At 41.8% G+C, this 27,052-nt stretch overlaps 1 protein-coding gene across 2 annotated transcripts; it reads left to right on the forward strand.

The window, feature by feature from the left end:
- The first annotated feature begins 8 nt into the window (after positions 1–8).
- On the forward strand, positions 9–2,559 carry LOC123995732 (gap junction alpha-10 protein-like). Of its 2 annotated transcripts, none has more exons than XM_046299400.1 (3): positions 9–419; positions 618–2,047; positions 2,184–2,559. In XM_046299400.1, the coding sequence occupies exons 2-3, from the start codon at positions 641–643 to the stop codon at positions 2,220–2,222; spliced, it is 1,446 nt and encodes a 481-aa protein (XP_046155356.1). In that variant the 5' UTR covers positions 9–419; positions 618–640; the 3' UTR covers positions 2,223–2,559. The 2 variants fall into 2 exon arrangements, with proteins under 2 accessions (XP_046155356.1, XP_046155357.1); XM_046299401.1 differs by having other exon boundaries at positions 765–2,047.
- The last annotated feature ends 24,493 nt before the right edge of the window (positions 2,560–27,052 follow it).

A 27,052-nucleotide genomic window follows, 5' to 3' on the forward strand; every position in this document is an offset into this window, starting at 1 on the left:
ATTGTTCATTTTGACTTGGTCATTTGAAAACATTTAGTTAAGCAGATTTAGATCATATATAAACATAACACCAGCATACAGTGAAGATCAAGAGCTATTTGGAAAGTAAAAATAGCCTGCATTTGACATGTATTGGACATTCAAAGCTAGGCCGTGAGCTGATTGGTGCTGTTGGAAACGTTACATGTCCTGCCATCAACAACTGTGTGGTAAAACAAGCCCCGGGCCATTGTCCCGTCGCTTGGTGGATCGATCCTCGCAATCTATGAATCCTGCTTGCAAACAGATTGGCGATACACTCACTGTAGCGATTCTCAGAGATGGGTCGCCTATCTCGTCAATGGGTGGAAACAAAACGTACATTCTACCAAATATTCAGGTATTTCTGAAGCAAGTGGAACACACAACCTCGTTGACATGTAAGTTGTTTCTTACTCTTAAATCCTTTATTTTGATATTGCATGCTTGCACAGTCTACATTTGAAAGAGGACAATTGCATTGGAATCATGAAATATATACACACTAAACTATGAAAAATGTGCTTATCCTGTGAGGTATTTAGAAAATACCATGCATGGCCCAGTGGAAATTCATGTATGTAAAATCTTTTTTATAGCATAAGGATATGTGACTCAGAAGATGGGGGATTGGAACTTGTTGGGGAGTATCTTAGAAGAGGTACATATTCATTCAACCATCGTGGGTAAAATCTGGCTAACCATCCTTTTTATATTCCGGATGCTCGTTCTTGGTGTGGCAGCAGAGGATGTTTGGGACGATGAGCAGAGTGAGTTTGTGTGCAACACGGACCAGCCTGGGTGTAAGAACGTGTGCTACGATGATGCATTCCCCATTTCTCTTATCCGATACTGGGTGTTACAAATCATTTTCGTGTCCTCTCCCTCTCTGGTGTACATGGGACATGCACTGTACCGTTTGAGGGCCCTTGAAAAAGAGAGACACAAGAAAAAAGCCTTCCTGAAAGCGGAGCTAGAGGGCGCTGAGCCCGTTCACGAGGACAGACAGAGGATAGAGAGGGAGCTGAGGAAGCTGGAGGAACAGAAGAGAGTAAGGAAAGCTCCACTCAGGGGCTCCTTGCTGCGCACATATGTTTTCCATATCTTGACGAGGTCAGTGGTGGAAGTTGGCTTCATAGTGGGACAATATGTGCTGTACGGAGTTGGATTGGATCCTTTGTACAAATGTGAGAGATTGCCTTGCCCGAACAGTGTGGATTGCTTTGTGTCCAGACCAACTGAGAAGAACATTTTCATGATCTTCATGCTCGTCATCGCTGGGGTTTCTTTGTTCTTGAATCTCCTCGAGATATTCCACCTGGGAGTGAAAAAAGTCAAGCAAAGTCTGTATGGAAATAAAGGTGCAGATGACGAAAGCTTGTTAGTGTTCAGGTCCAAGAAAAACTCCATGGTCCAGCAGGTGTGTGTCCTCACAAACTCATCACCCCAAAAGATGATGCGACTCACTCAGACGGCCTACACAATGGTCCCTAACAGCCACGTGGATGCTATCCCCTTGTACCTGCATTCGGTAGCTCCTCGCAACGATAGTGGCGGCACCAACGACTCAGAGCAGTACCTCAGACAGACTGAGCTCCAGTCCCTGCGACAGCTGAGGACTGTGGAGCACCACTACACCCTGGACCAGAGGAACCACTCATGCAGCAGTGATGACTCCAACGGGCCTAAAGGCTCAGGCCATCCCAGGCACGGCGGAGCACAGCCACGGCCTTCCCTTATGGCCAGCCATATGGAGATACCAGCAGCCCTGTGGAAACAGCTACGCAAACAGAGCCGGGTCAGCGCTCTGCAGGATTACAGTGACATGAGTGATTCACCTGACAGTGGTCACTATCCCACGGGGAGGAAGGCTAGCTTCATGTCCCGAGGACTCTCTCAGACCAACCTGGACAGTCCTTCTGATAGCCCGAACTCCGGGAGTGGGACGGACACAGAGGCCAAGCGTATCGCCCAAGGAGAGAGCCCACCTATGACCCCGCCTCCAGCCAGTGGACGAAGAATGTCAATGGTAAGGAGAATTATTACACAACACAATTTTTTTTAAATGGAGAATGCATTGTAGGATTCTCATCATGTGTTTCTAAGGCTAAGATTCGGATTAAATAACTACTGACTAACTCATGTTGCATATTTCAATCTTTCAGAGCATGATTCTGGAACTGTCTTCAATCATGAAAAAGTGAGAACTGGCTGAGGGACCAGAAGGATCTGGGGACACTGATTATGAAGCAACATTCGCCTTCTAATTGTATTCATAATAACATATGTATTGTGGATGAGCAGTAAACGCATTAGTATAGTTACACTGAACAAAAATATAAATGCATCATGCAACAATTTCTAAGATTTTACTGAGTTACAGTTCACATAAGGACATCAGTCAATTGATAGAAATCCATTAGGCCCCAATCTATGGATTTCACATGACTGGGAGTACAGATATGCATCTGTTGGTCACAGATACTGTACCTTAAAAAAAAAAGTAGGGGCGTGGATCAGAAAACCAATCAGTATCTGTGGAATGTTGTCTCCTCTTCAATGGCTGTGCGGAGTTGCTGGATATTGACAGGAACTGGAACACGCTGTCATACACGTTGATCCAGAGCATCCCAAACATGCTCAATGGGTGACATGTCTGGTGAATATGCAGACCATGGAAGAACTGGAGGTCAGCTTCCAGGAATTGTGTACAGTTCCTTGCAATAAGGGGCCATGTATTATGCTGAAACATAAGGTGATGGCGGCGGATGAATGGCACGACAATGGGCCTCAGGATCTCATCAAAGTATTGGTAGCTTATGTCTACCCATACCATAAGCCCCCTCCAATCTTGTTTTGGAGAATTTGGCAGTGCGTCCAACCGGACTCACAACCGCAGACCATGTGTAACCACGCTAGACTAGGACTTCCACATCCGGCTTCTTCACCTGTGGGATCGTCTGAGACCAGCCACCTGGACAGCTGATGAAACCATTTCAGGGAAGCTCATCTGCGTGCCCGTCATCCTCACCAGGGTCTTGACCTGACTGCAGTTTGGTGTCATAACTGACTTCAGTGGGCAAATGCTCAGTTTTGATGGCCACTCGCACGCTGGAGAAGTGTGCTCTTCACGGATGAATCCCGGTTTCAACTGTACCGGGTAGATGGCAGACAGCATGTATGGCTTGGTGTGGGTGAGTGGTTTGCTGATGACAACGTTGTGAACAGAGTGCCCCATGGTGGTGATGGGGTTATGGGAAGATAAATTAACATTCAATTATCTGGCAACACCTCTGGTGGACATTCCAGCAATCATTATGCCAATTGCCCGCTCCCTCAAAACTTGAGACATCTGTGGCATTGTGATGTGACACAAAACTTCACATTTTAGAGTGGCCTTTTATTGTCCCCAGAACAAGGTGCACCTGTGTAATGATCATGCTGTTTGACCAGTATCTTGATATGCCACACCTATCAGGTGGATGGATTATATGGGAGGAGAAATGCTCACTAAGAGGGATGTAAACAAATTTCTGCACAACATTTGAGAGAATACATTTTTTTGTGCGTAGTGGAACATTTCTGGGATCTTTTATTTCAGCTCATGAAACATGCGACCAACACTTTACATGTTACATTCATATTTTTGTTCAGTATATGTTTGCTTGGGTAGTTCTAATTTCAAATGTTTGATATGTCACATGCAATCTTTGCAAGAAATATCTGTGGCATCAAATGTAATTGCATTCGTGGAATTTTATATTTTTTGTCAAAGTGATATGACTGCAAGCTACTTGTAGTGACATTTTGCTAAAAGACAGTCTTCTCATAAGATGAGAATTCAACATTTTGATTGATAATACATGTAAAACATTGTGGGATATGATGATCAAACCGATCACTGGTGGGCGTGGCCAAAGAGCTTTATTTTTTTCTCATCTGACCAGAGCACCAGGTTCCAACCCAAGTGCCAATGCCATTTAGCAAACACCAAGTGTTTACAATTGTTGGTTGCTCACAATACAGGCGTTTAAAGAAAATAGAAACCCTTCCAAATAGCCTTTTGGCTTGGAGGTGGCGTTCTGTAACTCTCCAACTGTGGCTCTTGGACTTTTCTTTGCCTCCCAAACCATCTTTCTCACTGTGCAAAGGGACAAGAAACACTTGGGTCCTCTTCTTATGTGACTACTTTACACCTTATTTCAAATCTGATATGATTTTTAATCAGATAGTCCATATACCTTTGATTCGAATTACACCTTAAAAGTACAGATTATGATTTAGTGAAAGAATACGACGATGTAAACAATATTTATTTGCATTTGCAGATAGAAAAAAGGGGACAAAAATAACGTACATGATATGATTCTTTATTTCATAAACAGAAATGGTGTCTAGACAAAAATGTCATTTATATAACACTAGCAATTGAAATGAATGAAAAGGGGGTTTACGCAACACTGTATTTACAATGGTTGTTAAGTCATTTGAATTCATTAGGGTTGTGTAGCATTTAAAAATGAACAAGGTAAGTAGAGAATAAGCAAATAACAGTTATTTCAAATGGACAATATTAACACAAAGCAGTCTTCTAGAAAAACGGGAGAGAAAAACAACTTTGTGACTACAAGCTTAAGAGTTATTACATTTAAAAAGATTGATGCACCACAATCTACTAATACAATAATCCATATAATCTGTGTAAAAAGCATGTAAAAAAAACCCACCTGATGCAGTTTGCTGATACAGTCATTGACCAATTATGAGAGGTATGAAAGATTTCACAGGTAGATAAGTGTGAGAACGTCTGCACTGGGTGTGACTCAGGGATGGGGGGGCGTAGGCCCCTGCATACACTCACTTCACTTGAATGTGAACTATGGCCTCTGCAAGTTCTAAGGCAAAAATCGGAGGTGCACTTGCATCCGTGTAACTCTGAAACATCCCCAGTTGAATGAAAAGACAAGTTGAGGAAACACAGTTTTCTGTTTACAAAATGTAAAAACACTAACCATCAGTCCAATTTGAACCTACCAATTTCTATATACATGGCAAATTGAATAAACACAACATTTTTGTAAACATATTTAACTTTTCTTTTACTCCTAAAATGGTCTCAGCCTGTGCATGTAATCAGGATACCAGTATACTGTATTATAAAGTTGAGCAATTTGTGAAAAAGGCTAGTTTTGTTTGTCTTTTCAAAACAACAACCTTTGGAGTTGGAGAGACAGTGTTTTTTTCTTCCAGAGAAGCAGCACAGAAAAACTCAAACAAACAAAAGTCCAACTAAACAAGAAAATATCCACCAACTAATAACCAAAGCCAGTTAACAAATCAAATGACATGGATTTGTGTTGTTGTTGTTGTGTGTTTGGCTTGTAAAAAACTGCAGAGGTAAAGAACTTGAGATAAATCCAACTAATAATGAAATGTATTACCAAAACATAATTCCTATTTGTACTCCAATGTATTGTGTACTCTCTGTACTCTCTGTACTCTCTGGGGGGGGGGGGGGGGGGGCTAGAGGGCTAAGAGGTATGGACTGGACTGTCAAATGACTGGAGGGATGGTGCTGCTTTAAAAACTCTTCATGTATCTGCATCCACCCAACCAGCCTTTACATGAATCCAGGGGGCTCTTTTGGTAGAGAAAAAAAACAATGATGAGGAATTAAAAATGTTACGCACAGTAGCCTACACACCAGAAATATGCTATGCACTCATTGCTATCCAAAGAACATCAACAGTAATCATAATAGTATTATAAGGGCATCTACAAACAGATAGAAGGATATCTATTGGTATAGCTTTGAGGGAGGACGATATAAACCTGATGCATTTCAATACATTTTCCCACAATATGACATTTGTCAAAGTGTAGCCTAATGAGTGTGCTTTTCTGGTGGAACGTCATGCTTTTCACTTTTTACTTTAAAAAAACGAGTACGAAAAAGTCGGAATTGCATATGGTTTGCACAAATGTCCACTTGAATCCACCCATCTTTAGTTTTCAGTTTTGTATCTGATAATGGGGATGAATACCGTTCCACATCAGTGACGGCTTATGAATCAGAGCAAAGTGGAAAAAGAACCTCGCAAAAAACATATTTCAACAGGCAATCAATCACAACTGCTATAGACTGAAGCCTTCGAACAAGGATGTCGTTACGACATGCATGGTGTGTGTGTGTGTGTATTCATATTTGTGCGTATGCTTGTGGTTCTCTGTGTGAGACTGTATATGAGTCTAGCTACAACCTTAGGGAAACCTATGTGTATGGTCAAATAATCAGACTAGCAACCACACCGCAAAACACAGAGCACTCTTCATACCACACGGTTTGTTCTCAGTCAGGACTGGTTGGAGAACTACATAACTGTGTCCAACAGGGGGCAGCAGAGTAACGCCAAGGGGAATTTTCAGACTCCTCAATATATACAGTTGTATTATCGCTCTTTCCTGACAAACTGTATAGCTTTTCGTCCTGAATGAAGTTCAAGTTATGAGCAAAGCTTTACATTCCAATTGAATTCACTCCTCTTCATAGGTTATGGCTCTATTTTCTTATATTCTGTATGTTCAAGCACATCTCTGGCTGTTGAACAGATAAGAAAAGTATTTCTGTATATTTACATTATAAATGTAAATATGGTTCATCAACAAAAGACAAGAGTAAATCATTTAGCTGAGGACTATCGTTAGAAGCAAACGTAAGCTAGACAAACTAACTAAGTAAAATATACAGGGGCATGCATTCACATTACAGAATATGATGTTTTCAACAAATGTACAACCAGGGCAAAAATGTTACTATATCATATGATTGTTGCTCAATCAGTTTGATGATGACACACACAGTGCTTTCACGTGAACTGAAGTCTCAATTAGCTTATTCAATTCTTAAAGAATTACAAATATAAGATGTGAACCCTCTCAATATTATGTTAGCTTCCTTTTTGTTGTTGTTAATAACCCTGTTTACTGTAGTTAATGTCTTCATATAGATATTTATATCTATATTAACATTCAATAAGATGTTTTCATTTAAGTGCCAATTCAAGTGTTTCGGTTTCAGACTTTTCAGGATTCTGAATCAGACATAAGCCCTCTATGAAGTGCTATTAGAACTAGTTATAACTGAGCATCCGGTGCTGGAAGGAAAGAGCCTGAATTGAGCCCAGATTCATTAGGAGAAAGTATCCTTGTTAAATAGAAATACTTTGTGTCTGTTTTTGTTGTTGTTGCAGACAGAGTAGCTATCTCTCAGCTTGAGAAGACGTCTACTCACACATTCCTTGGCAACATTGAAACATAACACCGAAGAAATCCAAAGGGTGCCTGTGAGAGTTTTCCCCATCGTACATATAGCATCTTCAAACACTGATAAGGAGAAATAAAGTTTCCTCAAAAACACAACAAGCTGAAACTCGTTTTCACATTTAAAGTGGTGTCAAATTTTGAATGGATGTTGCTTGAGCCACTGGTTAATAACATACATGGTCCGTGCCAGCAACATCCAATTTTCATGTAAGGGGCTCTGAAATTAATGTGTGTGTGTGTGTGTGTGTGTGTGTGTGTGTGTGTGTGTGTGTGTGTGTGTGTGTGTGTGTGTGTGTGTGTGTGTGTGTGTGTGTGTGTGTGTGTGTGTGTGTGTGTGTGTGTCAAGCTGATTTCCTCAGTTTAAGAACACCCACCCTTATGGGGAATTTTCCTTTAGGCAGGAAACAGCAAAGCAAATATTTCCCCTTAGCAAAAACCTCAGTGAAAAGAAACGTCTAAGCCTCTACTTGTATAATATTACTGTGACAGTCACCATGCTCCATACTATATACATTATACGCTCTGCCCAAGCAAGCACTTGAAAGTTACCATTACAACATCCAAATACAATGGTATTGCTGATGTGTCGGAACCAGGATTGGGGTTAATTCCTTTTCCATTCCAGTTCATTCAGAAAGCAAACCAAATTGCAATTCCAATTTCACATTTTCCTCATTGAAAAGTCTTCAAGAGAGTTGGAATTAAGTGTACTTCCTGACTGGAATTGAAATGGAATTGACCCCAACCCTGGTGAGAACATAGCTATTTAACCACCTGTCAAATCGTTAGTTTTTCTCTTTCGTTTCAGTGCTGTGGAAGGCAAAGGAGGAATGTTTAGGTACTGTCTCTACACATTGTTTTGCTGTACAGAAAATGCTAAATGAGTGAAGCAGAAGACATTTTTTTGCATATGAACATTTACAGTCTAACTGCTTCATAAATCTTTCATGTACAGAAGCTGTTGTTATGCGGGTGAATGAGGACCCAAAAGCGACTTGGCGAAAACAGAGTTTTTAATCCAGTAAGATACTTAACAAAACAAAAGGCATAATACTACTCGTAAAGACGAGAACAGACTGGAGACTTGATCAAGAACTGCAGGTTGCCTCGGGAAGGCACTTGAACCTAGCAGACTCAGACACCTGCTCACCACGCAGCATCTGAGGGAAACACGACACGACAGGGCAAAACATAGACACAGCACAGTGAATATAGACAAGGATCCGACAGGGCAGGTACGGAAAACAAGGAGAGAAATAGGGACTCTAATCAGGGAAAAGGATCGGGAACAGGTGTGGGAAGACTAAATGATTGATTAGGGGAATAGGAACAGCTGGGAGCAGGAACGGAACGATAGAGAGAAGAGAGAGCGAGAGAGTGAGAGAGGGAGGGGGAGAGAGAGGGATAGAAAGAGGGAAAGAACCTAATAAGACCAGCAGAGGGAAACGAATAGAAGGGGAAGCACAGGGACAAGACATGATAATCAATGACAAAACATGACAGCTGTATTCTTATTTTCATTAATCATATCGAACATTCAGAAGATTTCTTACTGAGTTTGAATTGCTGTGACAACGGCCACCGAGAGAGTGAGAGAATAAGCGAGAGAGAGAGAGAGAATATACAGAGAGCGAAAGTGTTTTAAGAGGTAGAAATAGATTGATAGGAAATAGACAGAGTAGAAGAGTGATTGGGAGAGAGAGAGAGATAGAGAGAGAGAGAGACAGGGAGAGAGAGAGACAGAGAGAGAGAGAGAGAGAGAGAGAGAGAGAGAGAGAGAGAGAGAGAGAGAGAGAGAGAGAGAGAGAGAGAGAGAGAGAGAGAGAGAGAGAGAAAGGGAGAGCGATAGCGAGAGAAATAGAGAGAGGAGAGACAGGGAGATGGAAACTGTAAGTTGATCGAGAGACAGAGGGAGCTGCTGTTAGGTCCATTGAGGTTTGAATTGAAGATGTGAACTTTGCCCATCCCTGTGAGTAGACTGTAATACATGGATAAAGAACACTGTGGAGATCGCTGCCTGCCCGGTCACGGTGTAGCACCATTGTAAGAGGAGTTTTGTGTGAGAAGTTCCCACTCTGTCATGGTTACAGAGAGGAGAATACCTGGAGAACAGTATTGCGGCTCTTAAGACAACTGTAGTGTCAAACTTTAAAAATACAAACAAAAAATATTTTCAAAGAACACTGGCCAAGGCTGACCATCTCAACAACCCAGAGAAAGGGGCTTGTCAGAAGAAAATCAAAACTAAAAATTAAATAATAAAAACACAGATATTAAAACCACCGTTTACTAAGTACAGTGCTTTCTCGGCTGATCATCAGTTGTACATTTATCAGTCATTTCCTGGCAGAAGTCTACCGTCACTGTCTGATTGGACTGTTCATTGAACGAGAGCCCCGCCTCCATGTATAACCTCGGCTCCTGGCCTTCCGCCTCGTTGCTGCCCGGCCCCCCGTCAGCCCCATTCCCCATGACCGAGTCAGGCTCGCTCTCTGAGGGCCCGGGGGAGGTCAATGCTGTTGGAGGCAGCATTGCCGGCAATGTCGATGGTGTTGGTGCCGGGCTTCAGGACCGGGCAGTAGTGGTTCAGGGACTGGACCTGCTCGGGGCTCAGCTGCACGTCCCTGCACACTTCTTGGGACAGACAGGAGAAGTTCTCCCACAGCTCACCCATACACTCCTTCAGCTGGTTCCTCTCTGTCAGCAGCTTGTCCTTCTCGTTCGCCTGGTGGACACACAAGGAAATATTAGGGATGAGGACTAGTGTCATGAGCTGTGGTCTGACCAGGAGCAAAGATACATGCAGTACATACTGTGATACCCTTTGATACTGCAGCTGCACAGTCGACGTTCTACAAATGCTTCACGCTGCCTATAGCAGCAGCGTGACATAGATACGTACTACATGCCAATTCACCTCTTCGTATCAACATAAAAGAGTTCATGTGACCTAGCTTTACTGCTTGTTCACCGAGCTTATCTTAAATAATGCATGCTTTGGATGAGGTTTGTGATGGGCGAGCATTCCCAGGATGCTGTGCGCACCGAGGTAACATGGGACCAGGTGGTGGAAAGCGGTTTGAGATGATGAACTTGTTCTCATATCCTAGGATGCTGCTGGGTGACATCAAGGGGAAGGCTGTCAGTCTACTGTGGAGTGTAAAGCACTCGTGTGTGTGTGTGTGTGTACATGTGTGTGTGTGTACATGTGTGTGTGGCTGACACACTGTTAGAGGAAATCGTAGTTAAGATGATTAATTATGTATACATTATTGATTAGAACCATTTATTCTAATACTATTATGTTATGATACGAAAAGTAAAAGTTATTGGTTAAGCTGTTACTGAAAATGTAAGCAGAACTAATTTGATTGTCTGTGACTCTTGGGAAGGTCAAGGGGGAGAAAAAGCTTTTCAGACAAGATAAGAATGTTTTTTTTTTTTCCATTGGTAAGAGAAAAGTATATCTTCTAGACAGGTTCTAATGTCTGGTTTATGAGGGGAGTAGAAAGCATCTCCGGACCTAAACAAAAAAACAACGGGGCTTCGTGGGAAACTGATGATGTCATTTTGAGTTTATAACCTGTGGAATCTGTGTATGTAGTTAATACTCTCTGGAATTAAACGCTCTTTAACCTGGCTTTTAAGACTGGTCTCGATCTACTTCATGCATAATTAATGAACTTACAATTCATTAATGAATTAGAAATGAGTGCTAATTGGTTTTGGCAATTAAAGCATAAAGGAATTTAGAATTCCTCTATCAATTTGGTCCTTTGAGCCGGGTCTAAATAACTCTACCTGTTATCTGAAGGTAATACGCTGAAAAATCGTGCACGGACGAGTTTTTGACTCGTTTTACTAAAGACCTGACCTCTGAATTGAGGTTAAAATTGAAACAGGCCTGCGTATTATCACAGAGGACAGGAATGGTGACTAGATACAACGAACAATGCTTATCCCAGTCGGCAGCAGGTAAAGTAGCCTTTATTCTCGAATTTGGGAGGGATTATTTAGGATATTTATTGATTAAAATGTTATAAAGGAGTTGAATTTGATCAATAATAGGTGCTTGAATATTCCGAACAAATAAAATGGGTTTCTACCGGGGGTATTAACCAGGATATCGATAAAAAGGAAGCAGGTCCGAAATTGAGGTGCACTACCACCAAATAAACTAGAGCTTAATACGGCCTGGTTTTGCAAGCCAAGGATTATTAAGGAGTGATATAGTACGCATTGGAGAATTAGGACGCTTGTTCCGTACAAATAGGATGGCCAATAATTCAATAAACATACCTAAATAAAGTTTTTACCTAATAGTCTATCTGTATATGGGAAGCTGACTGCGGAAAGTAGCAGATAGATATGTTAAAACAGGTGAGGATAAATTAGGCTTGGTGAGAAGGCAGGGTAATTCTAGGCGAACAGAATAAATGAACCTGTACAATGCTGAAAGAAATTAATATCAAATGATAAGTGATTAGTCTAGATTAGTGAGATTCGAGACATTAACGATTGAAAGTCCCAAAAGGAATATCCTATGGGTGAAATGTTATTGTCCGATCAAAAGTCTTCTATAGACGTGGTTACAGGAGAGGTCAACTTAGTCTAGAGTAGTGAGATTTGAGACATTTTACGTTGAAAGTCCCAAAAGGAATATCCTATGGGTGAAATATTATTGTCCGATCAAAAGTCTTCTATGGACGCGGTTCACAGGATGGAAAATACATACTGATTATTTTTAAAGGAACACACACATAGGCAGACAGGATAGTAACTAGAAGTAACTAAGTAACGGTAAATTACACATTTATAGAACTGCACGCACATAGAATTTAAAATTATATAGAAAGGCATAGATAAGTGTTTAAAAACATTGCTACTAGTATACCACGCGCTCTCACCACTGGTGTCCCCCAGGGCTCTGTTCTAGGCCCTCTCCTATTCTCGCTATACACCAAGTCACTTGGCTCTGTCATAACCTCACATGGTCTCTCCTATCATTGCTATGCAGACGACACACAACTAATCTTCTCCTTTCCCCCTTCTGATGACCAGGTGGCAAATCGCATCTCTGCATGTCTGGCAGACATTTCAGTGTGGATGACGGATCACCACCTCAAGCTGAACCTCGGCAAGACGGAGCTGCTCTTCCTCCCGGGGAAGGACTGCCCGTTCCATGATCTCGCCATCACGGTTGACAACTCCATTGTGTCCTCCTCCCAGAGCGCTAAGAACCTTGGTGTGATCCTGGACAACACCCTGTCGTTCTCAACCAACATCAAGGCGGTGGCCCGTTCCTGTAGGTTCATGCTCTACAACATCCGCAGAGTACGACCCTGCCTCACACAGGAAGCGGCGCAGGTCCTAATCCAGGCACTTGTCATCTCCCGTCTGGATTACTGCAACTCGCTGTTGGCTGGGCTCCCTGCCTGTGCCATTAAACCCCTTCAACTCATCCAGAACGCCGCAGCCCGTCTGGTGTTCAACCTTCCCAAGTTCTCTCACGTCACCACGCTCCTCCGTTCTCTCCACTGGCTTCCAGTTGAAGCTCGCATCCGCTACAAGACCATGGTGCTTGCCTACGGAGCTGTGAGGGGAACGGCACCTCAGTACCTCCAGGCCCTGATCAGGCCCTACACCCAAACAAGGGCACTGCGTTCATCCACCTCTGGCCTGCTCGCCTCCCTACCACTGAGGAAGTACAGCTCCCGCTCAGCCCAGTCAAAACTGTTCGCTGCTCTGGCCCCCCCAATGGTGGAACAAACTCCCTCACGACGCCAGGACAGCGGAGTCAATCACCACCTTCCGGAGACACCTGAAACCCCACCTCTTTAAGGAATACCTAGGATAGGATAAGTATTCCCTCTCACCCCCCCCCCCCTTTAAGATTTAGATGCACTATTGTAAAGTGACTGTTCCACTGGATGTCATAAGGTGAATGCACCAATTTGTAAGTCGCTCTGGATAAGAGCGTCTGCTAAATGACTTAAATGTAAATGTAAATGTAAATGTAACGATAAGGATTAAGAATGGGGAGAAATGCCTCGAAAGAAGCCCCAGAACTAACGGGAGACGAGCGATACATGGCACAGAAAGACAAGAGAAACATCGATTTCTGTCTAAGATGGAAAAAGAAATACGATTTTGATGGCCGTCTAAATGTAGAAAAGCTGGAATCCCTTATAAAACAGATACATAAGGAATGTGGTAATAATGTGAAAAAGCAGAATAAACAGGGGTTATACACAGCCGGAGTTTGGCTTTCGGAAGCAAAAAAAGAGAATGGGACGCGCCGAAAAAGAGATTAAATCTAACAAGGTTCGAGAGACACTACCCACTGCTCCCGCAGATAGAGAAATTAACCAATTGGGTGGGCGTGAGGATAACAAACTATATCTTCCTAGATTATACCAACAATGCAGAGATAATCCAGTTGACAAATTTGTGATTATAAGAATACGGGTGCTGGAGCAACCAGTGAAATTACCACCCAAGTATGTGGATCCCGCGGAAACTAAGAGAGGTATAATGAAGTTAGAGAAGGAAATAAAGTCGAGAAAAATGAATAAGGTGGGTCAAAAGAAAAATACAAGATGTTTTAATTGTAACAAAATTGGACATTTCGCCCGGGAGTGTAACACTCCACGAAAAAATCGTCAACAGGTTGTAATTTAAATGTAGGGAATAACGGAGAGATACGATACAATTTCGGGCTATCTGGACGTTATAGCATGGTACGTTAAATGTTAGGGTATAGTAAGTTGAGAAGTTTGGTTGGGTTTACTCTGATGATTAGAATTTAAAACTGAACTCAATCGGAATAGGGAATATATATTTTACAAAGGCGGGCAGATTTGTGTCTATAGCCAAGCAACGGAATTGCTAGACACTCAAATGGGGCTATGTAGTGCAACGCTTTGGACTATAAATTAGGTAAGAATAGTTTAATCGTAAGAAGTTGTGATTGTTTTTCTGATTATTGATTTTTGGTTAAGGTAACGCCAGTAAATTTGAACAAAAAAGTAACGTATTCTAAAAACGATCTGTTTTCCGTTCTCATTGTGGGTAACAAATGAAAAGTCTTACCTTAAAGGGACAGTGCACGGTAATCACAGTGGTTTGAGTGTATGACAGTGGAAAAAATATTGTGGGACGACAATTCGAAGAGAGAAAAATAAGTTACATGATACATCAAGAGATTTAAAACGAACGACGTGAAGGGATCATAAGAATTATTGGGTGTCGTTGTAGGAGTGAAAGTTTGGGTTAAGGGGATTTCCCTGTTCCCAGAGACAAGGCATTTTTAAGGCGAGCACTCACTAATGCTGGTCTGAGATTGTAATTAGACAAGTGAATAACGTATTGGGAATAGAGTTGTAATTAAAATACTAAGTCAAAGACGAGACAGGTATTTAGAGCAAAATCGATTCTAAATGATAACAAAGAGACAATTATGATTTATGCCCATCGAAAAGCTTTTATAAAATTGGCGAATTTAGAGATGTTGGTTGGGGTGGTAAATTATAATTCAGGATTTGAACAGATGTGATAAATTAGGTTTGGTTAATCGAACAAGAATTATTTACAATCCATTTGAAGTCGCTACGAATTGGCAGGTTGAGCGCTTGATGATGACGTCACTAGCGAGACACTTTTGTCACCAGGGACTGGGGATAACGGAGCTAAATGTATGGCTGTTAGTGTGTGTATCGGGGTTTCGAGTAACCTTTCAGAAGTTGAGATAAAAGTGTTTTGTTTTTTGTTGTTTATTGGTTATGGTCAATTTTAGGGGTTGATTAAACTTGAACAGTGTGTTCTGGCGGTTTTAGATAGAACTCTTTGTTCCGGAACGGATGAGAGTTACACAAGATAAGTAAATTAAAGGAGTCATTAGAGATTGCGAATGCATATTTATTAAATATCGGGGATTAAATTACGGATTACTTACACTGTGAAATGTATGACATTTGCGGCAGAGAGAAAAAGTAATGCATTGGATAATAATGTTATCGGGTTAATTGTATCTAAAGGTAGCATGGTCATTTAAGTAAACATGTCCGTAAACGATGTTTAAAACTTATGATTAATGATTTGAGTCAAAGGGGAATTATCATTAGGTTTAGTTATAGTTCACTTATTGAGTTTCTGATTCGAGGTAGCATTAGTGAATGATAGTTAGGGGTGTGGTGGCTCACTTTAGAGGCCTCCTGGGATTATAACTTTGGGGAGAGAGCAGCTTTAAACGACCAAATTGAAAAAGGTCTGCAAATTATACACATGGAACAACTGTTAGAACTGTTTGTTTAGTGCAAGGGTATTTTAAAGAGGCAGGCTCACATATGGAACCTTATGAGATGTTTTTTTTATGGGTTTGAATAATACAGGTGACTATTTCTATTGTAAGGATAAAGGGATCTTTATGTCTAATATGGTATGACCTTTTGACCTTATCATGACTGGCTTATGAGGTCTGATCAGCCTCAGGGGAGAGTCATTTGTATAATGAATGGGGTCATATTGAGTTACTAGTTTTAAGGTAAATTCATTAGAAATGAAGCAGTTTTGGTTGAGGGTTTAGAATTACTGTTTGAACCGCAAATGAGAAAGTGGTTCAGGATTCTGTCTTATAACATTAGCTGTGAAGTTTTTTGAATGGGCTATTAGTGATTTGGTATTGTAACAGAGAGAAAGTCATATTTATCATTGAGAATAAATAGGGGAAGATAACATATTTTGAGCCAACAGGGCAGGGAAGAAATTGAGATATTTTTGTTTGGTTTTAACACTCGGTTACAGGAGTGTCAAAAGACGGGGGACATTACCTGTGTAATGGGGGAGGGTGTCCGTATGATAACCAACTTGGGACAGTTTTGGGACTGGAGAAGAGGATATCATTATAGCATATGGGATCCCACAAAGGTGGTTAGGCTTTCCATGATATGGGGGAAACCTGGGAGCACTGTTGAACTTTGTAAAGGTGATGAAATCCTACTAACCATCAAAACTATTAAGCTCTCTGATGCAGGCAGTTACACCCTCGGACTACAAAGGACGAGGACAGACATGATGGGTGTTTTAAGAAGTCTGTTACAGATGTGGTGAAGGCTTCAGGCATGATGCCTTTGCTTGATGCTCCAGTTGGAGAGGCTGAGGTGAAGCATGCTTTCAGGGGAGGATAAGACTGACTGAGGATGACCCATGTATGTTTGTTCTCCCTGTCCTGAAGGGTGGCATGGTGTCCACCTGGTGCTGGATAAGAATAGCTGAGAGGACCAGATGGGTTATAAGAATGCTTTGTTCTGCTTTACTCTGTTTTACAGGACCAAAGTTTTATTCCACACTTTGCAACACATTAAATCCATGTTATTGTCAGATAGAGGACTGAGGGTCCCCAAGGAGAGGGCTTGTTAGTGTAGGAAGGATTTTTAATATGGTTGGCATTTATTAGACCTTGATTGATTATTATGAGTTTTTGAATGGTGTTGCATTTAGCAGGAATGTAGGACATCTGTGCTGATTTAGGATTATTGTTAGGATTAATATAGATTGATTGAGGAAATGTGGGGAATTTGGAGAAAAGACGCTCATAGACATGTTTTTTTTTCTAAAAGAGGGTCCATGGGTTTGGATAGAGCCAAACAGTGAGACATGTAGTTCAAATTTGGAAAACATGAGAAAGATAACAGTACAGACAGATAGGGGAAAAGGCAGACATAAGAGCCCTCCCCCGCACTGCAGAGACCTTGAAGGTTGGAGAGCAGAGAAGTTTCAGGAGGGGAGACAGGACGAGCAAAGATAACATAGTGTGTAGATAAACAGTTACTGAGTGGAGACCAAAGCGAGAATTGGGCATGTGGAAAATGAAAGGGACACTCCTAAAGGATGATGTCAGACATAAGGATGGTATACTAAATCTTACCTAAGTCATTGTTTAAAATAAGGCAAGGTTGTTACCTGGGCAGAGCCAGGTAACAAAAGGGGGGAGGTAAATGGTGTTCTAGAATAGGATAAAAAAACGAACGAATAAGAAACTGTTTTATTAACCAGATCTGTATGTCCAAGAATTTATACACTACAGGAGAACTACAGGTGAAGTCACTCAATCCAGTCTCATACCAAGGCCTCCTGGTGACAGCTAGCTGAAAGAGCTACCCAGATTCATATCGCACGGCGGAGGGGTAGGGCACATTTTCACTATCGAATAATAAACAGTGTTTGGGAGGAGAACTGGAATTAACAGAATTCCGGGGGCCATTTCTCGAATGAAGTAACCCTCCCTGTCCTGTCACCCCTGTTTTTGTTCATAGAAGTGAAGATGTGTCTGGCTCTTGCTAAGTGATGTGTTCTTGGGGAAAGGGTGGGGTTTCAAATGGAAGCTGTTCATCTGAGCTGTCTTATCGTGGGTGACATGTTCCTGATACAGCACGTCCTACTTGAGTATGCGGAGAGTGGTAATTTGACCCATGGGTTAGACGATGAGGATTTTGTTCCAGAATAAGCATAAGAGATCCCTAGATTTGGGTAGACAGGAAGTTAGAGTAGAGGATGGGAAGGATCTCCCAATGGAGTTTTATGTAGACCAAAATGCAGTCTCTAACCACAGTATGGAAGAAGGTAGAGTAGAGTGAAGATGAGAGTTTTTGATTGTAATCAGGAGAGAGTGATGTAATTGCATAAAGATACGCTTAAACCTTTAAACAGAAATGGGGGCGGATCTAGGGTTGGTATGGATATGACCAGGTCTTGGTCGAGACCCTAGTACAGTTCTGGGTAGAGGAGTGTAGGTCGGTATGATAAAGCTGTTCATGAAAGATAATGAAAGTTGTAATGATTTGCCCTATTTATGTCCCCAGGAGCCGAGTTGGTACTTGCATTAGGACGGAGAGTATGAGCACTGACGAGACCATGTCTGAATTGACGGGCTGGTTGAACTCTGGGGATTTCAATAAAATAAAATGGGCCGGTGTTGACACCTAGTGGTTGTGTGGGTCATGTGTGCAGACAAAAGGACATGAAGTTATCTAGGGGTGCCAGAGAGGCACTCCATCTGGGTCATTTGATGACAAGGTATACATTGATAACATTGGGGTTCCAGGAGAGGTGCCAGATGAGTCAAGGCAAGAAATCGGATCCTAGCAGGATTAGAGTTAAGCATTTCCGGGGTTCTACTCTCACAAGGGGGAAGTGGCCGTGATGATCAGGACCATGTCTTACATCCCAGGTAACACAGCTCCGGACGAATCAGTGCCGTGAGCCTGTTTTGACCACCCTGGCTCACGGGTTGGCAGAAACTCTGGGGTGGATACTTCTCTGAACTAAATTGGGTTGACAGTATTTATGGAAAAATGTGGTGTTATGGGCCACCTTAACCTGTGTGACTGTGTTAGTCTTGTACGTACGTGGTTGATTGTGTGTATGTATGAAAGTTATTGTTTCCAGGACTATAGAGAGATCAATGACACTACAGATGGGGGCGTTATGGGCCGATTCCAGGTTCCGACCCGTGGAGGAATGAAGGCATGTCTACAGAGGAAGTGGACGAATCTGGATCTGTCATTTGTGGGGAATTTATGTTTGATGAGGCTAGTGTTGAGATGAAGGGGAATTAGATTGTAATTTGTTTCCATGATTAAACTGTTTTTTAATGAAGGTCGTGACGAAAATCCGGAAGGAAGAGTTATGATTCTGATGTAGGTTTAAAAACAGTTGGAGTTAAGGTTAGATTTGATTAATGATATTTGGAGAGTTGGATAAACATTTATAATAATGTTAATTTGTTGATTATGTGTGTGTCTATTCATATGATAATCTGATAAACCTCTTTAAAAAGGTTAGTTATATTCGTTTATACTTATATTTTTATGATTAAATAAAACTAGATGTAGATTTGAATGTATAATATTTGATCAAAGGGAGGATTGTTAGAGGAAATCGTAGTTAAGATGATTAATTATGTATACATTATTGATTAGAACCATTTATTCTAATACTATTATGTTATGATATGAAAAGTAAAAGTTATTGGTTAAGCTGTTACTGAAAATGTAAGCAGAACTAATTTGATTGTCTGTGCCTCTTGGGAAGGTCAAGGGGGAGAAAAAGCTTTTCAGACAAGATAAGAATGTTTTTTTTTTTTCCATTGGTAAGAGAAAAGTATATCTTCTAGACAGGTTGTAATGTCTGGTTTATGAGGGGAGTAGAAAGCATCTCCGGACCTAAACAAAAAAACAACGGGGCTATCGTGGGAAACTGATGATGTCATTTTGAGTTTATAACCTGTGGAAATCTGTGTATGTAGTTAGTACTCTCTGGAATTAAACGCTCTTTAACCTGGCTTTTAAGACTGGTCTCGATCTACTTCATGCATAATTAATGAACTTACAATTCATTAATGAATTAGAAATGAGTGCTAATTGGTTTTGGCAATTAAAGCATAAAGGAATTTAGAATTCCTCTATCACACACACAACACATCAAAGGGCCCGCAGCTCCACCCCCCATCATGGAACAAAAGCATACTGGCTGCCTGTGAGAGACCACCCACCGCGATGCCATGGAAACGTGGGGGCGAGGAGGTAGGAAGCGAGACATACAGCCAGCACTCTACTGCGGATGGTCGACTCTTACTATTCTTCCCCCTACACACATTGCTGTACTTTGACAGCTTGGCAGCTAGAGGGCAGTCGGCCAGCGTGAAAGTGCTGACACGGTGTTGAGGTAATTAATTTGATTCACACCATGCCAGTGTGCCTGGTGGACATTGGGTTTGATTCAGACCCTGTCAGTGTGCCTGGTGGACATTGGGTTTGATTCAGACCCTGTCAGTGTGCCTGGTGGACATTGGGTTTGATTCAGACCCTGTCAGTGTGCCTGGTGGACATTGGGTTTGATTCAGACAAATCAAATCAAATCAAATTTATTTATATAGCCCTTCGTACATCAGCTGATATCTCAAAGTGCTGTACAGAAACCCAGCCTAAAACCCCAAACAGCAAACAATGCAGGTGTAAAAGCACGGTGGCTAGGAAAAACTCCCTAGAAAGGCCAAAACCTAGGAAGAAACCTAGAGAGGAACCGGGCTATGTGGGGTGGCCAGTCCTCTTCTGGCTGTGCCGGGTAGAGATTATAACAGAACATGACCAAGATGTTCAAATGTTCATAAATGACCAGCATGGTCAAATAATAATAAGACAGAACAGTTGAAACTGGAGCAGCAGCACAGTCAGAGACAGACCCTGTCAGTGTGCCTGGTGGACATTGGGTTTGATTCAGACCCTGTCAGTGTGCCTGGTGGACATTGGGTTTGATTCAGACCCTGTCAGTGTGCCTGGTGGACATTGGGTTTGATTCAGACCCTGTCAGTGTGCCTGGTGGACATTGGGTTTGATTCAGACCCTGTCAGTGTGCCTGGTGGACATTGGGTTTGATTCAGACCCTGTCAGTGTGCCTGGTGGCCATTGGGTTTGATTCAGACCCTGCCAGCATGGCCAGAAATGTATTCCAATGTCAGTAACTTATAACCACAGAATCACCCCAGAAGTTTCATGCATGACTAAAAACACCTACGTATTAGATTTACTGCCATGGTCTAGTATGGCATCAGACACCATTGTCACGACTCCTACTGAAGGTAGCTCCCCTTCCTGTTCGGGTGGCGCTCGGCGGTCGTCGTCACCGGCCTACTAGCTGCCACTGATCCTTTCCCCCCCTTGTATGTGTATTAGTTACACCTGTGTTCAGTTAGGTTAATTGGTTGGGCTTTATTATCCAGCCGGCCCGCCTGCTGGGTGTGCGGGATTCTTTTCGGTGTACTATTGTGCCTGTAGGTCACGGTTGTCCGTGTATGTGTGTTCTTCTGGACTGTTTACTTCCCCGTGTTTTGGAGCATTTGTTTGGGTGGCGTCGTTTTCACCGGTGTGGTGAATTAAAAAGTATCTCTACCCTGAACTCTCTGTTTCCTGCGCCTGACTTCTTCCTCCACTACACCCCGGGCACGACAACCATTCACAATGCTGGCTGAGGTACGAGTAAAAAAATGTCATTATTTCCTAATTGTAAAAAATGTCAAGGCCATTGTTGAGGAAAGCAGGAGAATTGTTGTGAGTAACAGAACTGCCTGAGATGTGGGAGAAGGGAAGCTGCTCACTGATTGGCTGTAGTGAAAGGGTCCCTCCAAAAATCTATCACTATTCTAACTGACATCAAATTCTCCCTCAAATCTACCACTAATAGTCCAAGCCTCCACAGACCCTGTCTTGTATTGACAAACAGAACAAATAATTTGACATTAAAATATGTCATTTTAAATAGCTCAATTCAATCCACCTGGGCCTTTTTAACACACACAGTTGTTCCTGCTGTTGATGTTATGCCTTTGTACAGATCTAGGATCAGTTCTCCTTCACAATGCATACACAGTACCGGTCAATTGTTTGGACACACCTACAAATTCAATGTTTTTTCTTTATTTTAACTATTGTCTACATTGTAGAATAATAGTGAAGACAACACAACTATTAAATAACACATATGGAATCATGTAGTAAACAAAAAAGTGTTAAAGAAATCAAAACATATGTTATATTTGAGATTCTTCAAAGTATTCACCATTTGCCTTGATTACAGCTTTGTCCCCTCTTGGCATTGGATGTTGGAGTTATTACATAAAACCAATCAGAATTCAGAAGAATGCCAAAGTCAGTTGCGATGTAATATGGAGGACCAGCCTACTCCCTGTGATGCAAACTACAACAGAAATAACTTTACATGTATAACTTCAAATTAATCCAATCGTTTGCACTCATGACTTGAGTGATTAAAGTAAATCAAAGTTTTGGAAATACATAACGCCATCTAAACAAATATCAAATAATGTTAGCAAAATGCAGTTATCTTAGCCAGCCAGCTAACATGACTATTTAGCCAATGAGCTATGGTCAGTGAGCTGGAACACCAACTACCGGAGACCAGTCTGAACCCAACTAACAAAACTCAACTAAAACATGACTGCAGATCAAAAGAGCAGAGACATACAGAATGATGGCAGGGAAAATCCCTAACATCCAAAATAGATAGATTCCAGATGTCAGTCAGCTAGCGCGCTAGCAGTAAGCCAAGGCGGGAAAAGTTGCAAAACACCCGTAGTCTACTTCACAGAGAACATGCTGAAAAGTAGTGATGGGGAAACAAAGCTTCCTGAAGCATTGCCGCTTTCAGCCTGTTGTGACAAAAATAGGTTCACTACTCAAGGCTTTGAGCAACACAGAATTTAGAACAGCCACATTTTTATAGATGACGTCCCACACTGTAGTGCGTGCACAGCGTAGCCTTTATGTCATCTACTAAACCACTGACCGTGTTCGAGAGCATCAAATCCATGCTGCATTGTGGGTTAACAGTTACTGGCTGACTGATTTATAAATAATAATGAGTAGTTATTTATGATGCAAGGTTATTTGTAGACCAGTCAGTCAGCAGTCACCTGCACTTTCGGCTGCAATGTTGAACAAGCCCAATACCAAACCAATCAGGTGGTTGTTCGACGAAATGAATCAAGTTGATTTCCTCTGGCGTTTTGAGCCCACGGCAAAAAGGCACCAGAGCCTACCCTGCTAACGGGTTCTCACTAGATAACACCATCACACAGTTCATGAAAAGCATGAGGTGTGGTTAACATTTGCAAACTTGAGCTAGATATGGACCTAGTGTGACCTTCCTAGTCCCGTCCCTCAAGTCAGTGAGTCAACACAGGAAAGAGCAATGAATGGATAGTTTTTCAAAGCTGCAATGATGGGACACACACAGTATGGATGAATGATCAGTAGTGACGGGATATAAATAGCACTCCCACAGCAATTCTCCATAAATCTGCACCATAATATACAAAAAAAAAACAATTGAAATGTCTATCAAAAAAATAAAATAATTGTGATCGTATAGTGGATTTAACAATTCCCAAAATTCCTAATTTGCTATAATAAAAATGAATACATTATTTCCATGTGTCTCATATTCACTACAGCAGAGTAAACTACCATCCATTTTAGCATCAAAATATTTCAAATTAACCTTAGAAATTACTCAATGTCCCTCTCTGGAAGTATAATACACATCAACTAACAAAACCGGGCTAATAAACCGGCTAGTGTTCATGAGTTTATAATACTTCATACATTTGTTTTAAATTATCTAAATGACCTGCAATGACTGGACACACAGTGTGGATGAATGATCAGTAGTCGACAGGGTAAAAATAGCACTCCTACAGAATATGCATTTTCCAGTTAGCTACCAACTTGAAAGAGGGAATTTTAGCATATAACCTACATGGAAAACTGAGATTCAGAAAATAACATAAAGAGTGGCTTATTTGACAACAAACCAACAACAGTAGTTACTAAAACATTACTAATGTATGATTTAAAAGGTGTATTGTATGATGTAATGTCAACTTTATACATTTCTATCCCAGGACCACTCAATTTTCAAATTGTCCAAATATCTGCTGTGGATTACCCAGAATCCCATACCTTTATCACTGAGTGTATTACACAGAGTGTAATGTAAACACACGAGCGGCGCAGCGGTCTAAGGTACTGCATCTCAATGCTTGAGGCGTCATTATAGACCCTGGTTCAAAACCAGGCTGTATTATAACAGGCTGTAAGCACAATTGGCCCAGCATCGTCTGGGTTACGGTTTGGCCGGGGTAGGCCGTCATTGTAAAAAATAATTTGTTCTTATTAACTAACTTGCCTAATTAAATCAAGTTTAATATATTTTAAAAATTACACTTCATTACACTAGCATACAATTTCGGTAGCACAGAGTTGATCATCCACATGACCTTGGGAAATAGGGGCATTGTGGGTAGTTTAGAAGATTTCCCAAAATAAGTTAATAAATATGTAATAACGCAAAAACATGTTTGTAATTATAGGTAACCATAAAGTGACTACAACTAGCTTATTAAGTCTTTAACCACATGGTATTGTTACTCTGGTGAATAAAAACTCATGCTTCCTACACTTTATCTTTTTGTCTGAAGATAAAATTTACATTTTACTCAACTGCATTACTCACTCCAGTCAGCAGATGGCGATGTGGGACATTAAGCCAATGCTGCTAGTGTGACGTATAATCTAGAGGATGAAACGCTTCTTTCAACAGCAGCAATAGTTAGTCAGCCACCTCCGTAGCTTGCTAGACAAAATAGACGAACCAATAAAGCTCTTTACATGCTTTAGTGTTTATTAGCCACTGTGTTTAAAACACACTTGTGTCATCTAGTTAGTTATCCGATTTAATTTCATATTTACGGTGTTGTTGTTATTAGTCAGCTAGCGGGCTGGTTAAGTTAGCATTGGCCTAGCTAGCTAACATCTCCGACCATGAGTTCACTAAGCTACTCTCCTCCTGCTAAAGAAGAGGGGGGCTGCTGGACGGAGAAAGAAGATCTCATCAAAGAGGAGGAAGAGGAGGCTGTTTCAATACAAAAACAAGTTGTTGAGGCTGTTACAGTGAAAGAAGAAGAGAAAGAATTTTCAATGAAAGAAAAGGAAGACGCGTTCAGAGTGAAAGAGGAGGAGGATGCAGTTTTTGGAGTGAAAGAGGAAGAGGGGAAGATGACTGTCACATTGGAAGAAGAGGAGGGAATTGGATTTCTGGGCCCGGTTTCCCAAACGCATCTTAAGGCATCCAATGGTGAACTTAGCCGTAAGATGGTTTTGAGAAACCGGGCCCTGATTAATACTAGTAAGTACTGTCTTAAATACCAAGGCACAAACTCTGCAGTTGTTGAACTGATGTGTGGTGTTAAAGGGGAAATATGCAATTGCTACATCTGTGCCATTAATTCTTTGAGAATATAACACACGCCTCATGAGCTTAGTTCAGCTGTTGTACCCCATCAGCACCCCAAATAAGCTTGTTTAGAAACAATGTAAATCAACACTGTATAGCCTCAAAACATGGGTTTAAACTATGATGTTATCAAATCAAATCAAATCAAATTTATTTATATAGCCCTTCGTACATCAGCTGATATCTCAAAGTGCTGTACAGAAACCCAGCCTAAAACCCCAAACAGCAAACAATGCGGGTGTAAAAGCACGGTGGCTAGGAAAAACTCCCTAGAAAGGCCAAAACCTAGGAAGAAACCTAGAGAGGAACCGGGCTATGTGGGGTGGCCAGTCCTCTTCTGGCTGTGCCGGGTAGAGATTATAACAGAACATGACCAAGATGTTCAAATGTTCATAAATGACCAGCATGGTCAAATAATAATAAGGCAGAACAGTTGAAACTGGAGCAGCAGCACAGTCAGGTGGACTGGGGACAGCAAGGAGCCATCATGTCAGGTAGTCCTGGGGCACGGTCCTAGGGATCAGGTCCTCCGAGAGAGAGAAAGAAAGAGAGAATTAGAGAGAGCATATGTGGGGTGGCCAGTCCTCTTCTGGCTGTGCCGGGTGGAGATTATAACAGAACGTGGCCAAGATGTTCAAATGTTCATAAATGACCAGCATGGTTGAATAATAGTAAGGCAGAACAGTTGAAACTGGAGCAGGAGCATGGCCAGGTGGACTGGGGACAGCAAGGAGTCCTCATGTCAGGTAGTCCTGGGACATGGTCCTAGGGCCCAGGCCAGTTGAAACTGGAGCAGCAGCATGGCCAGGTGGACTGGGGACAGCAAGGAGTCATCATGTCAGGTAGTCCTGGGGCATGGTCCTAGGGCTCAGGTCCTCCGAGAGAGAGAAAGAAAGAGAGAAGGAGAGAATTAGAGAACGCACACTTAGATTCACACAGGACACCTGAATAGGACAGGAGAAGTACTCCAGATAAACAAACTGACCCTAGCCCCCCGACACATAAACTACTGCAGCATAAATACTGGAGGCTGAGACAGGAGGGGTCAGGAGACACTGTGGCCCCATCCGAGGACACCCCCGGACAGGGCCAAACAGGAAGGATATAACCCCACCCACTTTGCCAAAGCACAGCCCCCACACCACTAGAGGGAAATCTTCAACCACCAACTTACCATCCTGAGACAAGGCCGAGTATCATGGATGGTCAGTCCTTGCATCCATAGGTCTGTCTATGAATTTGAAAGTAGTTACATTTCTCCAACCCCATCATCTTATTACCAAAACAGTGTTTGAACTGCAGATTAGTTGATTGATTGATGTGTTTTTATTAAACAGCAACAAAATGGCTGCCCAGAGACTTGGTTTGGTAAACAGCTGAGGGATGGGGGCTGGAGAAATGTAACCACTCTGAAATTCATAGAGAAAGCTATTGTAGCAACCGTAACCCAACACCTACCGACCTCGTCAAGAAGTTCAGACATCTTTGCATAACAGTTATAAGGTTTTGACTTGACAGTCGCTGGACCCAGGTTTGAGTTCAGCTCAGGGCTACCCCCTGAATTCACTACACTATGAATACAAGGACTGGCCATCCATGATGTCATAATGATAGTTTAACCAGGTTTCCAGGCTATATAGTATATTCTAGAATTCATCCATGATGTCATAATGATAGTTTAACCAGATTTCTAGGCTATATAGTATATTCTTGATTTGCCAGTGAAGATTTCCTGTGCGTTCCCCTTGCTCTGCAGAGGGTCCCTGGTTCGCGCCCGGGTATGGGTGAGGGGACGGTCTAAAGTTATAATGTTACACAAGGCCAAGCCAAACAGAATGAGTTT

The sequence above is a fragment of the Oncorhynchus gorbuscha genome, linkage group LG14, assembly GCF_021184085.1.
Source record: "Oncorhynchus gorbuscha isolate QuinsamMale2020 ecotype Even-year linkage group LG14, OgorEven_v1.0, whole genome shotgun sequence".
Taxonomy (NCBI): domain Eukaryota; kingdom Metazoa; phylum Chordata; class Actinopteri; order Salmoniformes; family Salmonidae; genus Oncorhynchus; species Oncorhynchus gorbuscha.